This window comes from Solanum pennellii, chromosome 5 (assembly GCF_001406875.1).
Source record: "Solanum pennellii chromosome 5, SPENNV200".
In the NCBI taxonomy this organism is placed as follows: Eukaryota; Viridiplantae; Streptophyta; class Magnoliopsida; order Solanales; family Solanaceae; genus Solanum; species Solanum pennellii.
Genome location: NC_028641.1, coordinates 5391151 through 5408850, shown reverse-complemented (window position 1 = coordinate 5408850; position 17700 = coordinate 5391151). Strand labels below are relative to the sequence as shown.

Here is a 17700-nt window from a genome sequence, read left to right as displayed (position 1 = left end):
TTGCAACTCACCTTATGTATTTGTATTCATCATGTATATGGTATCCCAAATATATGTATCTACGGTGTATATGAAATATACAAATTTTCTCGCTCGCCTCTCTCCTTATGTGTGTGATGTGTAATGTGTGTGTGTATGTGTGTGTATATATATATTTCAATATGTATTTGGTAGAAAAGATATATGTATCTCAGTATATTTAACTTGAAATTTTGTATGAAATTATTAATTAGTGAAACTATAATTATTTTACTATACATAATTAGTAAATATGACAAGAATATTTATGTAATTATGTATATTTTTTTCAATTATTATATATACACTTACACTATGAGGGGTAGGGTTGTTCATGGTTATGATTAAAAAATCAAATCGAACCAAACCAATTAAAAAAAGGATATTTGATTGGATTTGATTTTAAATTTTGAAAAAACGATACTATTTGGGTTGGTTTTGGTTTTACAAAAAAACAACCGCAAAAATAACCAAACCGAACCAATATATTAGATATATAAATTTTATAATTATTTATATATTATTCATAAATAAAATATAAATGTTTTGTTAAATTTTAATTTTCTTAAGTCTTTAACTTTACCATTTTCTCAAGCCAAAAACTTCAACCCAACTATACCAATCCTATGTCCAAGTCCATCAAATTCATTTTAATCTTTACCGACCCTACTTCAGATAAAATGGTCATAGTTTCTCTTAATTGAATCACTTTCTTCGTGTAATCATAACTCTAGTATTGTTTAGTTGCTTAATTAAACCGACAATAATTTTTTTGTGGATTGTTCATGTACTAGGTGTTTGTGTCAATCAAGATACGTATGTTCTCAAAAAAATAATTACTTTCAAATTGAATCAAACCGAAACAAATCGACAATAACCAAACCGACAATTTATTTTTTCATTTGATTTGGTTTAATTTTAGAAATCTAACAAATCGACTAGATTGGTTTAGCTGTAATTTTAATTAATAACCGATCTAAACCGAACCACGAACACCCAAGCACCCCTAATGAAGGGTCCTATCATCCTTTAAACTATTTTTTTCATATTATATACCCTTTCATCTCGTTTGGTAAGAAAAAATATTTTAAATATTGCCTCAAAAATATTTAGCAATAATTGAATTGATACAATTACATTCAGAGTCGCTAAAGTCTTTAAAAAAATATTTATAGAGTGTTTTATACATTTTCAAATTTTATTATTGTCATTTAACTAATTGCTGCAAAAATCCTTTTATTTGTTGTAGTAATTACTCAAATTTTAACTTTGTGTTTTGTTGTGTTTGAGACCTTGATGAGGTCTGATTTGCTTAGTTCTAAAAGAATCAAATTGAATACTCTCACCATTTCAAAATAAATGAATTTATGTGAAATAATTAAATGATAATTTGTCAATATCACAATTTTGCCTCTTCACAAACTTTTTTTTTAATAATTAGAGATAGTCTATGAACCCATTAAAAAGATGATTAATTTAAAAAATATAATAGTAATTATTATATATAGTACAAGCACTTATATTTTAGTGGAATGAGTATTAATGTATTATCGTGGTTGTTGCACGATTCTTTAAACATTTAAATTTATCGTGTGATCTGTTCATTTAACACTTCAAATAATCATATTCATAAATAACTCGATATCGATCGAAACATAAACTTCATTGCCATTCAAGTAAATAATATCTTATACAATATTGCCCCTTTAAATTATAATTCAGAACCTCCATATATTATCAATGGAATTTAAGTTTATATTATATATATATCATATATATGTCTTGTTTTAATTAAGTACAAACACAATGCCCATCTACACAAAATGGTTCCCCACCCCAACAATTTATTTGACAATCTGATGCTTTCTTACAGCTCTGTCCTGTAAATCACAAAATTAACTTGTCAGTATCTTGCAAAAAAAAAAAATATATAATTTATTCGATACGTAAGTAAAAAATATTATCTTAAATTATTACGTACCTTTAGGTTTGGTATTGAGTATTAAACATAGGCAATGCCCATCAATACAAGTTGGCAACCCTTGATCGCATGTCAAATAATTACAATCTGATCTAATATTACAGTCACGCCCCATCACTGCACCTAAAAATTACGATCAAACTCATTAGTATATCGATAAATTTGAAATAATTAATTTTGTACGTCACTAATTTTTTTATGAGAGGTCTTTAATGTTACAAATACGAGATCTAAAAATGATATTTTTTTTTAAGACAGAAATAATAGAGATATATACTAACCACATGAAATGATCAAAATTATGGCAATTGAAAACACATGAGTTTTTGTAGCTTTGTCCATTTTGCCTAAGAGAGAGTTTTTTTTTGGGTTGTTTTAGTGTGGTTCTTATTGCTACATTATATAGTATCTAAGTCATTAATTACATGCTTATCTTTCTATTTATTAAGAGGACTTATGTAATCATGTTATTTACTATTTCTTTCCCATCTTAAAATTGGTTTAGTTGGTCAAAAAAGATTATTTGTTCAATGAAAAGTTAGTCAAAGAAAATGTAAATTCATAGAATCAATATATCTAAATTTGGGTGAAATTATTAAATTATGAGGATCCAGTCATCCCCTGAACTTATTTCTTTTAATATTATTTACCTCTTTATTATTTGGTAGGAAAATAAGTTTGAAATATATACCATGTGCATAAATATGCTTATACTTAAAAATAAAGCGGAGAAAGGTCATATTTGTCCTTGTACTTTTGAAAAAGGGTTATACTTATCTTTCTTTATATTTTTTTTTGATATATTTATCTTTGTCATCCAATTTAAGGTACATATTTGTCTTTAGATCGTTAAGTCTCATATCTCTACTTTTATCGTCTTATGTGACATCTGCATGACGCCTATAATGACATGCCTACATAGATATTTATATTTATTTTACTTTAAAAAAATAATTTAAAAACTAATTCAATTCGATATTATACGCTCATCCATTAACAAATTCACATGCTTGAAGAAGTACATATAAAATAGAAAAAACAAAACATTGAATCCTTTCTGAGATATATTTCATCAGTTGGGTGTAATGAAATCTTGTTCAATTAAGCAAATCTAATTGTTATTTATTTATTTTTTTGCGAAAGTGACAGTAAAATAAATATTAAGAGTTGGGATTAATGGGTTAAAATAAATTTATCCGTATCGGGTGTTTATTTTAATCCAATGCAAAATGCATTATTACGTGATTTAACGAAGTACAATAAATTATAAATTTAAACACATGACATACATATATTGGCTTGGTGTAAACACATATGCAGATAAGTTTTACCCAAATGGGTTAAAGATTGATTATAATATTGAGTTGGATATAATAATTAAATTTTATATAAAAAGATAATATATAGTTGAATAAAATACTTTTCACATCTAATATACCCCTAAGGTGTGAAATATGATTCAAAATTTTAATTTTATTATGCATGAGACATGGGTAACGATGAGGTTTGATTAACTTGATTATGAAAGAGTCATATTAAATATCATTTCATTTCAAAATAAATGAAATTTTGTAGTGTTATTGTAACGACATGATTCCGTCGTTAGGGAAAGTTAATGGAGAAAAAATTGGGGTCAGAAAAATTTTTGATAGTAACTTCGAAATTTCTAACCTAGTCCAGATTTGAACGAAATCAGAGTTACGTGAGTCTACGGAAATTTGGTAATGATTGAGTAATTTAATAAGGAACTTGATTGCATGTGTAGATAGTTAAGACATTAAGAAACTTATACGACCTTACGGAATTGAATTCGAACGAGTAAAACTCCCAAAACTGAATGTAACTTAGCGTGAACGGATATTTTTTGAGTGTCATGGGATGGAGTTGCAGACTCACCATCAATGAAGATGTGAGCTTCTGGAAAATGCCACCCTCTTGGGCGCACAAACAACTTAGCTGTCTGATCATTCAGTTTATACCCTTTGTTTCTAGCTTGATCATGGAATGTTATTATTCTATTCACTGCATCCCTCAAATTTACATATGTGTTGTGAAAATGGGGTTTGAAATTTTAAATTGCTCACTGGTTCCGTACAAGCTGTCGTGACGAGTTGGGGCCGCCATAGCGGGATGGACGTGGGCGAGTTTTTGAGAGCTAAGAGACAACCCCGGGCGAGTTCTTGGCCTTTTTTTTACCATTCTTGAGGCTAAAGATAAGGTTTTCACTCTTTGAATCTGTTTTCGATCTGTAGAACTTAATTTCTTGGGTAATTATCAATGGGGAAGGGTTTTGACCTGGAATTTATGGTAGAAAAAGCCCAAATATGGGTATGAGGATCTAGGGTTTGGTCTAGGGTCATAAGTGGATTTGTTGAAATTCGGTTAATTAGACCTTTGGTTGTTGATCCTTGAATATAAATTGTTTTAGACCTAGAACAAGTGGAAAGAACTTTGAAAGGGAAAATTCAAGTGCCTTAAGGGATTCAATCTTGAATTCTAGGTAGGTGATGGTTGTGATCTCATGTTGGTGTGATATATGAAGCATGTATGTTTGTAAATGAAACCTATTGATCACCCCTAACGTAATTGAGTATGAATGAAGGATTGTGTGTCACGAATAAACACTTGATTTTACGATTATGAGAATGTACATTGTAACTGTGATTGTGGCTCGTTGAATGGATCGATTGTCACGTTCTGGCATAAACATGAGATCGATTGCCACGTCCGGCATAAACATAGAATCGGTTGTCACGTTCCTGCATAAACATAGGATTGGTTGCCACGTTTCGATATAAACATGGGATCAAGACATTCCGACACATTAACTTGGATCGGTATTACAAACCGATATGATAATAGTTTGGGTTTGGGTTCCATGAGATGACCATTGAATTGGGTTCTTGAGAGGACCATTGAATTGTATTATGTATGTACTTATGATGATTACGTTCATATCTAATGATGATTGATATTGAAAACTGTATGTTGCTCTAAAAGGATAGTTGTATCTCTTGAGACCTGTGAAATTGTGTGTTTATTTGTAGGTGATGACTAATATTGTATATGCATATTTTACTTTGTTGTGACTGCTTATGTACATTTCACCTTTGGAATAGCCGTACGATCCTATCATTACACCCACAATGTACTGATACTGCAATTGCTTGTTCTTTATTGAGTATAAGGCATTTTCAGGTGGTTATTAATAAACCTTGGTTAGGTGACTATTGAGCGTGACCGGATTCAAGGGGTGAGCCAGTTCTTTTGGGCTGCCAAGGATCTTTCTTGTTTAAGTTCACTCTTTTCAGACTAGGACTATTTGCTTAAGGTGTTGTACCCTTGTTCGTAGACTTGTCGTAATAGAATTTTGAACAATGACTTTCAAATTTTAGCGGTTGAGACCTCTATTTTTATTGTTATTTAAATCTGCTTTCGTATCTTTAAATGCATAATTTTTTATTAAGTTGTCTAGCTTGGGTTGTAGTAATAGTTCTACCACCGAAGAATTAGTGTGAGTATCAATTACGACGGTCTGGATCGTGACAATTACACATGTCATAAGAGAAACATTCAAATTTAATGTTCAATCTGATCATTTAACACCTCCAAAAATCATATTCATAAATAACTCGAGATCGATCCAAAATAGAAACTTCATTGCCATTTAAGTAAACATTAAATTATGTAATGATGCCATTTAAAATACAATTCCAGATCTCCATATATGATCAATGGAAGATCACTTATTTCTTACCATTTAAAATAACTCGATATCGATCCAAGCATAAACTTCATTGCCATTTAAGTAAAGTTATCTTATACAATATTGCCCCATAAATCATAATTCAAAACCTCCATACGTTATCAATGGAGTTTATATTATATATTACATATGTATTGTTTTATTTAAAACAAACACAACGGCCAAAAAAACAAAATGGTTTCTCACCACCGCAATCTAAATGACAATCTTCGCTTTTGCTACACCTCTCTATTGTAAATTACAAAATTAACTTGTTAGTATCTTGCACAAATATATATACAATTTATTCGATACGTAAATAAAAATTATTATTTTAATTACGTACCGTTAGAAATGGTATTGAGTATTAAACATAGGCAATGCCCATCAATACAAGTTGGCAACCCTTGATCGCATGTCAAATAATTACAATCTGATCTAATATTACAGTCACGCCCCATCACTGCACCTAAAAATTACGATCAAACTCATTAGTATATCGATAAATTTGAAATAATTAATTTTGTACGTTACTAATTTTTTTTATGAGAGGTCTTTAATGTTACAGATACGAGATCTAAAAATGATATTTTTTTTAAAGACAGAAATAATAGAGATATATACTAACCACATGAAATGATCAAAATTATGACAATTGAAAATACATGAGACCTTGAAGCTTTGTCCATTTTGCCTAAGTGTTTTTTTTTTTTTTTTGGTCATTTTAGTGTGGTTCTTATTGCTACATTATATAGTATCTAAGTCACTAATTACATGCTTATCTTTCTATTTATTAAGAGGACTTATGTAATCATGTTATTTACTATTTCTTTGCTATCTTAAAATTGGTTTAGTTGGTCAAAAAAGATAAGTTGTTCAATGAAAAGTTAGTCAAAGAAAATGTAAATTCATAGAATCAATATATCTAAATTTGGGCGAAATTATTAATTACATATTGAATTTGGGCGAAATTATTAATTACATATTGGATTTGGCTCTAACTAATAGTTTTTTTAAATGAAGTATCATTAATTCATATTGAAAATGTATATATTATATAATAATTTTCTTGAAATGTTATATTAATTAAAAAAGTTACGAATATTAAAATTTTAAAATAAATGAACTTATATAATTTATGATATGTTAATTATAAATATTATATAATAAAAAAATAATAAAATAATAAAGAAGTGAAATAGAGAGTACGAATAGTAATTCTTCGATCATCTCTACAAATGATGAATAAGTAAAAAAGAGAACAAATGAAGAAAAAATTCTTTATTTTATTCTACGAATATAGAATAAAATAAAAATGAATCAAAGATAGTTGTACATGTTTCTTGTTTTCAAGATAATGATATTCATAATTAATAAATACGATCCATTTATACTTAAATACAAATAATAAATTTTAGAAAATTAAAAAATAATAATATAAAATAAAATGAAAAAGTGGATAGACTCCTTACACTTCAGAAATAATTTATTGTGGTTAAAAAACATCTTCTTCTACTATATTTATAATTTTAGATAATTGAGATTATTTATTAGAATATCAATATTATATAGAATTTATAATTATGCATAATTTTATCCTAATATTTTATTGGGCGACTTTCACATATAACAAGCATAAAATTTATATCTGTATGCTATAGCAAAATTTGCATAATTGCGTTTCATAGCAAACATATACATGTGTAATTCGCTATACATACACAACTGAAAGCTATGCCTATTTCGCTATACATATATACAAAAGAAGCAATTGTATAATTCGTTGGCTCCTCTTCAGATTTGTATAATTTCGGTGGCAACCATTTTTATAAATTGTTGTTAGCCTCTCATTTGTATAAACCGTTATTAGCCTCTCAATTCAATTGTATGTGTTTGTATATTTCTATAAAATTTGAATTTGTATATAATTGAACCGAATTGTATAAAACGAGAAAGAGAAAAATTATATACTATTTGAATTTGTATAAAACGAGAAAGAGAGAAAGGCAAAAGACAGTTGGGCCAGTAATATACAATTGTATCGAATTGTATAAAACGAGAAAGAGAGAAATTATATACAATTTGAATTTCCATAAAACGAGAAAGAGAGAAAGGCAAAAGAGACTTGGGCAGAGAAATATTTGTATTGTATAATTATAAGTGTATAAGACAGAAATATATGTATTTGCATGTGTATATACAATTTTCTCTCACTTTATACAAACAGAAACACAATTTATACATTTCTATTATATAAAGTGAGAGAGGCGAGCGAAAGAGGGAGATTGGCGAGCTATATGAGGGAGAGAGGCAACTGACAAACAGTTTGCTATGGAACACAAATAATTCAAACAGTAGTTACTGTATTAATTTTACATTATTAGTTTGTCTTTCAATACAATTATCCCTATTTTATACATCAATATAATATTGAGCCCGTGCTAACACAGATCATTTTTACTAGTTATTTGGTAGGAAAATATGTCAAAATATACCATGTGTATAAATATGCTTATACTAAAAAATATTGAGGTTTTAATGTCTTTGTTTCATTTTAATTCTTATGGGCTAGGTTGGATTATGATCTTTTGAGCTCATTTAAAAATAAAAAAAAAAACTTATTAGCTTGGGCTGAATAAGTCTATCGATTTGTGGCTTTTGAGAAATACGGATAGAACCGGTCTATGGGCCAACTAAAATAAAACAAAGACATTAATTCGTGATTTGATAAGGTTGGATTATGATTTTTTGAGCTTATTTAAGAAAAAAGCTTTTTAGCCCGGTCTGAATAAGTCTGTCGATTTGTGGCTCTTGAGAAATATGGATAGAATCGGTCTGTGGGCCAATTAAAAAATAAAAATAAAATAGATTATTAAAAACAATAGGATGCTACACTCAAAATCTGTTTAAAGTTTGAAATATTATAATTTAAATATAAATTATGTGTTTCATTATGATTATTAGAAAACAATTAGGTTGATATTTCTATTTAGCTAGTTATGTTTTTACTTCAAATCGAACTTAATAAATATTATATAGATAATTTTATTTGTAAATTTGATTAACAAGTAATAACACTAACCCATGTAATATTGTATTGTCGATATTCATGACAATATTTTTAAATTTTAATTTAATTTAAAGATTATATATAAAAATTCATTTTAAGAAAAGAGAGTTAACCCGACAAAACCTGTAGTCCATGCACTTGTGACTAGGCCGACCATTTTTTTAATCCACATAAAAAATAGATTAACCCAACCTAACCTGTTAAATTAAAAGCTTGTATGAATTAACTTAAATGAGATAGCTAACCCATATTTAAAGCCCCATGAGTAATAATGTGGTTTGATTGGCTTGGTTATGAAAGAATCAAATTAAAGATCTTTTTCATTTCAAAATAAATGAAATTTTATAGTGTTACTCATGTCTTAAAAGAAAATAAGTTAAAGACATTAAATTATATAATTTGTAAATATCACCTCTTTGGTTCTTTCCAAACTTCTTTTAAAATTAGAGATAGTCAATAAAACCCATTACCTAATACATTTTTGAACTTTCAAAAAATTCAGTCCTTTTAAATCATTGAAAGGTGAAAGAGGTAAATCATATATTTTAAAGTGAGAAATATTGAAAAACACATTTAAATTGGCGTGTATTAATAGTTTTATTCCTAACTATTGATAGTCTTAAAAATAATTCTTTATTGGATTAACTAAATTTAAAAGTATTTTAATTTTGCAATATGAGTAAAATATATCCTTAAGTTCCCATCAAGTTAAAGAGTGTTCTCAACACTTTTTTCCATGATCTTACCAATATCTTCAGTATTTGTGTTAAAAAATGGCCTCTAATTCAATTTTTTATTTTCAATATCTTCAAGGCCTTTAATTATAAGAAAATATCGAATATATATATATATATATGAAAACTGGTGTTGTATACCATGCATGCTTCTTAGTCAAGGGTGATCTAGTCATTTACTATTAATTATAATGATATTCCTTGTAGTTTATGATATTATGAGTACTATTTCATGCGAAAAAATTATGTTTCATAAAATATATACTACAGACAATAAAATGAAAATATACTATCACCTATAGAGGGATTGGGACTTGAGGAACAATAAATCCTGGTTAATTTAAATCTAAGAGAATTAAATATAATAAGACATTAAAATTTTCAATATTTTTATATAGCATAAGTGTATTTATACAACATGCTATAACTTGTTTTCTTGCTTGAAAATGATGAGGTAAATAATATTTAAAAAATAAGTTCATGAGGATGCTAGGACCCCTCATAATTAAAGTATGTAATAATTATTTCACCCCAATTTATATATATTAGTTATATGCCTTTACATTATTTTCGACTAACCTTCCATTGAACAAATAATCCTTTTTGACCAACTAAAAACAATTTTCAAGATTTGGAAAAAAATAGTAAATAGCATGATAATATAAATTGTTTTAGTAAATAGAAAGATAAGCATGTTATTAATAAATTATATACTATACAATGTTGTAATATGAAGCACACTAATATTTTAAAAAATAAAGAAAAGTTTTCTCATAGGCAATATGGGCAAAACTTCAAGATTTGGTGTGTTTTTGATTGTCACTCTCTTGATCATTTCATGTGGTTAGTATATCTCTATGTCTCTAACTATGTTGGAATTTATAGTTTATACAATAAGGTCCATTAAAAATTTATAAATATATAATATATATACAATGTAACAAGTTTTATAATGTTTAGGTGTTGTGTTAGGAAAGTCATGTCAAAGTGAATTGGATTGTCACTGTAAAAAATGGCTTCTTCCTAATTGTATTGGTGGTGTTTGCATATGTTTACCACCCAAGACATACTCCGATGATCGTAAAGGTACGATGTATGTATTGATAATTTTTATAATAAAATTGTTCAACGATATATGTATTTGCACATACTAAATTTCTTTTATGATTTTTATTGTAGATGATCATGTGCCTTGTAAGAGCAAAGAAGATTGCGATATTTCATGTGATAAGCCATTATGTTGGGGAGGGTTTTGCAAATGTGAAAATTGAGATCTTAGGATTATATTTAAGGAGTATATCAGCAATTTACTATATAATGTTTACTTGATGAAACAGATGGCAATAAAGTTTAATTGTTATTTTTGCGTATATATTTATTTGACAAAGTCTTTTAATTTGAATGGTATATGAAAGATCAACTCAGAATTTTGAGGTTTTAGATGTCATAGTCTCTTAGCAATTGTGTGATAGTTTAATCGATATTAATATTTTTTTACTTTTTTTCGATTAGTTTAGTATAAAGAAGTGTTAATGAACCGAATCAAAATTATGAGTGACTGTTGGACGGGCTCTGTCATATTTGGATGAGTTATAGTCGATCAACATAACAAACAATTTAAATTTGGAAAAATAACTTAAATACACAACTATAATTTTTATATTCTCCAATTTTCCCTACTTTTTTTAAATATTACATAATTCCCTATTTTTTTTATTTTAGTGTAAGTTTTTAGATACATTACACTCTCTCTCCTATAATACACATTTACCAATTTTAATGCCTATTTTTTCTCCATTAAAACACTCAACCTCTTAAATCAGTTTTTGAATTTTAAATTTTTTCCATTTAAACACTCAACCTTTTAATCAGCTTTTTAATTTTGAATTATTAAATTTAATTAAATTTAAATAAAAGAACAAATTTTGAAATTTTGAATTTCAAAATTCAAAAAATATAGAAGCAGGGTAACTTCCACTGCATTCTACCGTTTTGTTCTTACCAAAGTCACCTTTCACTTCTTTTTTTTTCCTTAATCGTCTTCATCCCACTATTTCTTCATAACTTTGAATCTTCTCAACCCAGCAGATTTTTCTATTTTCTTCTTTTTATTCTTAATCCATATTCGACTATTTCTTCCTAATATTGAATCGTAAGAACCCAGACCCTTTTTATAGTTAATCCATCATCAATTCGTATATTCTTCTCTTTTTCGTTTTTGTTAATTGTTCTATTACTTCATAGTAATGGATCCGTCAATTAATAGAAGGATATATGATTCCGATGATGATAATTGGAAAGAAAATAGGAAAAAGTCTTTGCATGATCCTATGAATCTTCAAAAGGATTCAAACAAAGACCATGGCGAAACATCAAAGGTTGTAAAAATACAACAAAAAAGGAAAAAAGAAGCAGCAAACACTGTTGTTAGGCCTACATTGTCTCGGGTTAGTATTTTGGTACTTAAAAATGGTGTTGTTTAAATTAGTAAAATTTTTAAGGAATCAAGTGTGCTTGCTGATACATTTTAAAAAGGGTGTATAGTGTTTTAGATGGTCAACTGATACGTGAATTTGTTGTGTTTCATAATATTTTATATGTATCATTAGGTTTTTGAAAATTATTATAATGTATCATTCAATAATTGTAGTAAAGTATAATATGTGCTTGATGATACATGTTGAATCTGTGTGTACATTGTTTAGTCAATGTAATGATACATGTAGTAGCTATGTATCACATGTTCTGCATGTAGTATGAATTCCTGTATGATATCATGTATCAGTAAGTTATTAGTTGTTTAGTTGATTTACTCATACATGTTTTGAAACTTGTTATAATGTATCATTCATTAAGTTTAATAAATGCTTCATCAGATATAGTTGATGATACATATAGATTCTTTGTGTATGTTGTTTAGTCGCTGTTTATGATACATGTATTAGACATGTATCACATGTTATAATGTTTTATTTAATTCACTGATACATGTTATAGACATGTATCACATGTTTTTCATATAGTATGAAATTCTGAAAACTGAAACCATGTATCAGTAAGTTATTAGTTGTTTTATTTAGTAGTTATATTTCTATATCGTTTTAATTTGCGGTTTTATTTTCAAATTGCAGCCACTGAAGTACAAGATTAAAAAGATACCAACACATCCCATAAGGTTTGCTGTCAATTTTAACAACAATTTCCTAAAGGACTTTGAAAAATACATAGGGGAGAATGTTATCCAAATGTTTAAGTATACAATTTTTGGACCCTTTTTAGACATTTCTAAATGTAATTTTCAGGGCCAAATAACTAAGTGCTTATTGCTTTTAGAATTGGAACAAAGCAACCCTAATGTGTTGCATATTAGACATTCCAACGGGTGTGTCCTGAAATTTGGTATAGATGAATTTGCATTATTAACAGGACTTAAGGTCAGAGGAAATACCAATGATTTCAAATACCCAGAACAAACTAATTGTATGCTTTTTCAAAAGTATTTCCCTGGTGCAGTCAATAGTGTTACAAAGCATCAACTAGTTCAAAGGTTTAAGATGGGTAATTGGGAGAGCAATCAGGATGCACTCCAAATGTCTATACTGTTCTTTATTCGTACATTTGTATTAGCTACTATTGATAACACAGCGATATCTATTGTCGACTTTCTAATGGTTGAAGATGGTAGATATCAACATTTTCCTTGGGGTCAGCTATCATTTTCCAAACTAATTGGTTCACTTAGACAGGATTTTGACGTTAGTAAAAAGTTGTACCGATTATATGGGATGCCATATGCACTAAATGTTTGGATATACGAATGTGCATCCAATTTAAATTCAGAAATAGCTGTGAGAGAACGCAATGTCATCCCAAGAATATGCAATTGGAGAGTTGTGTCTGAAAAGGCAAAGTTTGAAATGCTTATGTCCACCATTTTCCAAAAGGTAAAATTTTATTTTTGTATATGGAATATCGTTATTTATGTCTTTGTGATACATTATGAAATATTACTGTATCTAACAGTTAAATTATCTTATGTGTTTGTGATACATTCAGAATGCATGTTCAAACATTGTCCCAACAGCAGAGGAAATTGAAGCTTTTGATATTGCTCAAGTTGAACATGCTCATTCTACATCAATACCATTAGTACAACCAAACGAGGAAGATGATTTAGATGATTTCTCCACAAAACCGCCCGAACAGTTATTGAGGACATATTCTAGAGTGTCTGATACATCTCCTCCACCACCGCCAAAAAGAAGAAAAAAATCGATTATTCAAAAAAAGAAGGTGTCAGAACAGAACCAGCCTGATCAATCAAATGTGTCTCCGACACCGGATGATGATGTACATGTTTCCATGTCAAGTCTGCCTCAACATTCGAATGCTGATGATGTACATGGTTCTGTTCCACAAGTGTCACCGAAATCGGCTGCTGATGTACATGGTTCTGTTCCAGACGTTTCTCAGAACCCGGCTGCTGATGTTCATGGATATGCAGATTCACAGAATGTCAACAATATAATTCCTCATATTGAAGAGTTGAAAGGACATTTGAAAACTTACGTAAGTAAATTATTTTGTTATTTTTAAACAAACTTTTATTTATCCTAAATGTATCTACAATTTTTAGGTTGACAAGAAATTTGAGGAACTGATTATTTTGATAAAAGCAAATCACTCCCAGCTGATGCAATCTATTAGCAAAGAGAACATCAATTTTCAGGCTGATACAAGCACATTTCAGTCTGACAAACAAACATCTCAGCAAATACCAGTTGATCTCGATGATATGGGTGGTGTAGCTGAGGATGGTGGTGGTTTTTCTGGTAAAAATGGTGAGCATCATATCGTCGACGATGCAGGGGATGTCGATGTGGATGGTGTTGGTGTTTCCGTAAATGAGGGTGAACAAATAGTCAGTGATAATCCAAAGGTAATGTTTATGATACATTGGGTATGTTGTGTATCATACACATATAGTCAATGCTTTGTATCATGATCACTTGTTTTTCTCATTTTATATTCTGTCATGTATCATGCATATTTACTCAATACTATGTATCATGTGATTGTAATCAATGTTACGTATCAGCACAAATTATATTAACAATTTTTATTTCAAAACTGCATATTCAGGATGGTGACGCACATCAGTCGCACCAAGATTTAAATGAACATATCATGGACCAAGCCGTTGATGACAATGTTCAGCACAACATCCCTCATGTGTTGCCCGAAAAAACAACAACGGATTCATCGGTACATTTTTCAATTTTGATTTATGACACACAATTTCATTACACACAAATTTATTCTAAAAATCATTACATCATATTATACAGGATTCTTCAACTTCAACAACAATATCGCCATCAACTCAAGCAGCAATAGATGCGCTTATCAAAGATTTGGGTAAAGATGCTACCAATGCTAGACCATTATATTCTTACGATCCGCAGAATATAACTAGCAGCCAGTACTTGTTGACCGACAGTCAATTACCCACTGATATTCCAATAACGGAGATTGCTGTTAAAACTGATGCAGTCACTCCTGCGCATAGAAATAGAATGCCTTCGAGAAGGATTCAATCTCCATATTGTACTTCTTTTGGGTCAAGCGAAAAGGGAAAAGAGAAATTGAAGGATATGACTCGACTCCATTTCCCGTTCGAAGGATGTGGCATTGCAGATAAAGTTTCGCCGAAACTTATTGAGGATTACATGAATTGGTTGTTGAGGGGGCTTCTAAAAAATCATAACAATAAGTAAGTTTTATACATTTTTTTTCTCAGTGTTAGGCGTAATCATTTTATATACAACTAATTCATGATACTTTGTTATATAAAAACTGTAAATAAGTGAGTGTTATGTATCATGTACATACATTGAAAACTTATGTATCATATATGCAGGAACCCATCGGACGATAAATACAGATCAAGATCTTCTTCTTTTGGATTTACGATGATGGACTTTGTTGTTGCTTTTCCAATGAACAAGAATTGGTTTTATGCCATGTCACAGCCAAACAAATGTTGGTCTGATGAGGTAAAATATTAAACTATTTATGAAATATGTATCAGTCATAACTATATTATAACATCATGATACATTCTGTATAAGTATCATACTATTTAATTAGCAATGATACATTCTGTATAAGTATCATACTATTTAATTTGCAAAAGTATCATACTATATTCACATAATTATATTTCTTTTTTTATATTGTTTAGATGTATATAATTATTACTATGTTTTCATTTTGTTTATAGCACATCGATGTGATTTTTTACTACCTTCGTAAAAAATCAAAACTTTGCAGCATGGATCAATACAGATACACAACAACCCACTGTTTGTTCATGTCACATGTAAAAAACTGTTATGATAGATATTACATGGACGATGATGATGATAGTCTTACTACACAAGAACATATTGATCGCGCTTCAGTTGTATCTGTACATGAGAGGTCAATAATTAACATCATCAAAGGGTTTGGAATACCAGCTGCTTTACCATGGCATCTTGTAGATGAGGTCTACATCCCAATTAACTGTGATCAAGAATTCCATTGGGTGTTGGCTGTTGTTGAGTTGAAAAACAGGTTGATAAGGGTTTTTGACTCATCAATTAGCACAAGGAAACAAACAATTCCTCATGAGATCAAGATGTTGTCTAAAATGCTTCCTTCATACCTACTTGACAGTGGATTTTTTGAAGAAAATGAACGCACAAAATTTGCTGATTGTCATGCATATAAAGACAACAATAGTGGCTCACTTCTGGAGCCTCAAGTTCCTTTCATGATAGAATTTGCACAAGACATCCCTACACAGGATTGCGATAGCCTGTAAGTATCAAGAATTTTTCATTTGCCCTTTTTAATGTATCATTAAGTTTTTAATTTATTCTGTATTTTTTGTAGAGACTGTGGGTTATATGTTACTGCATTTGCCGAGTATATCAGTGACCAAATCAATATATCATATGCTGATTTTAATCCTGATTACCTGCGTCAAAGATATGGAGCATTGCTGTGGAGTTATGGAAGTGAGAAGGCTAAGTGCGGATATGTTAGCGACAATGATGATCCACCAAAATCCAGGGGCGTAGTCACACCACCACCAGAAGAAGATTTAGTTCACATAGTGTAGCATTTCATGATAAAACAATGTTTTAATGTTATATTTATTATTTTTATATGTTATTGAACAACTATTTTTATCCTTTTTAATGTTATTTTTTTGGTTTTGTCAATTTCCATGAATATTTTTTTTCACATTACGTAACAAATATGTTTATATTGAAAATATAAATATCAGACATATTATAGCCCCACACAGGTTTAAATCATTTAATAAAGTATAATCAAAGTATTTATAATTAAACATAGACATAAAGATTTTTAAATTTTTTATTTAATTGAGACGATACACTGGCAAAACCAAATGATACATATATACCAAACACACACTAAAAATAACTGATACATTGGCTAAACCGTATGTATCATGTACAATATGTTACACTATAATCCTTAAATTTTACATGATATTTAGGTAAATTGAATAGCATATTCATATGAATTGGTATTATTTTTTTAAAGGAAAGTTATTTACTGTATATTTCAATAAAAGCATAACAAAAAAAGCATTACACAAGTTAAATTATATAAATTCACATGATACATGATTTATAGTCATTTTAAAGTACACAATAACCTCAATAATATTTTTGTATTTTTTATCTAATGGAGATGTATCATTGTGCAAACCAATGATACACACTAAAAGTACATGATACATTATATAAACAATGTGTACCAAAAACACACAATAAAAGTACATGATACACTAGATAAACCATATGTATCATGTACATTATGTTACCTATTAATTCTTAAATTATATATCTTACTGTAGCATAAGATTTATATATTCAAAACAAATTGACACAAGTATATTTATCAACACCAATAATAAGAAAGTATTTATAATCATAAGCACGACTTCAAATTTAATTACCACATGTTTGTAAGTTTATTTATCTAAACACAAAGTGTTCAATTTGCAGTTGTAATGAAAACTGAAATTCAATAAAATGTTTACGTTATAAATTATTCTTGATATCATAGAAAC

General features: G+C 28.9%; 2 protein-coding genes across 2 annotated transcripts; one reads left to right on the top strand and one right to left on the bottom strand.

Annotated features, from left to right (window-relative positions):
- Positions 1-1662: 1662 nt before the first annotated feature.
- Positions 1663-2360, bottom strand: LOC107020098 (defensin-like protein 295). The gene is made up of 3 exons (XM_015220420.2): positions 2281-2360; positions 2000-2122; positions 1663-1898 (listed from the first exon to the last, which is right to left on the bottom strand). Exons 1-3 carry the CDS (start codon positions 2339-2341, stop codon positions 1810-1812), a joined length of 273 nt encoding a protein of 90 aa, XP_015075906.1. The 5' UTR covers positions 2342-2360; the 3' UTR covers positions 1663-1809.
- Positions 2361-11465: 9105 nt separating this feature from the next.
- Positions 11466-16796, top strand: LOC107019228. The gene is made up of 9 exons (XM_015219784.2): positions 11466-11995; positions 12680-13492; positions 13605-14117; positions 14185-14487; positions 14691-14813; positions 14897-15321; positions 15469-15604; positions 15832-16412; positions 16488-16796. The coding sequence occupies exons 1-9, from the start codon at positions 11795-11797 to the stop codon at positions 16714-16716; spliced, it is 3324 nt and encodes a 1107-aa protein (XP_015075270.2). The 5' UTR covers positions 11466-11794; the 3' UTR covers positions 16717-16796.
- Positions 16797-17700: the final 904 nt, after the last annotated feature.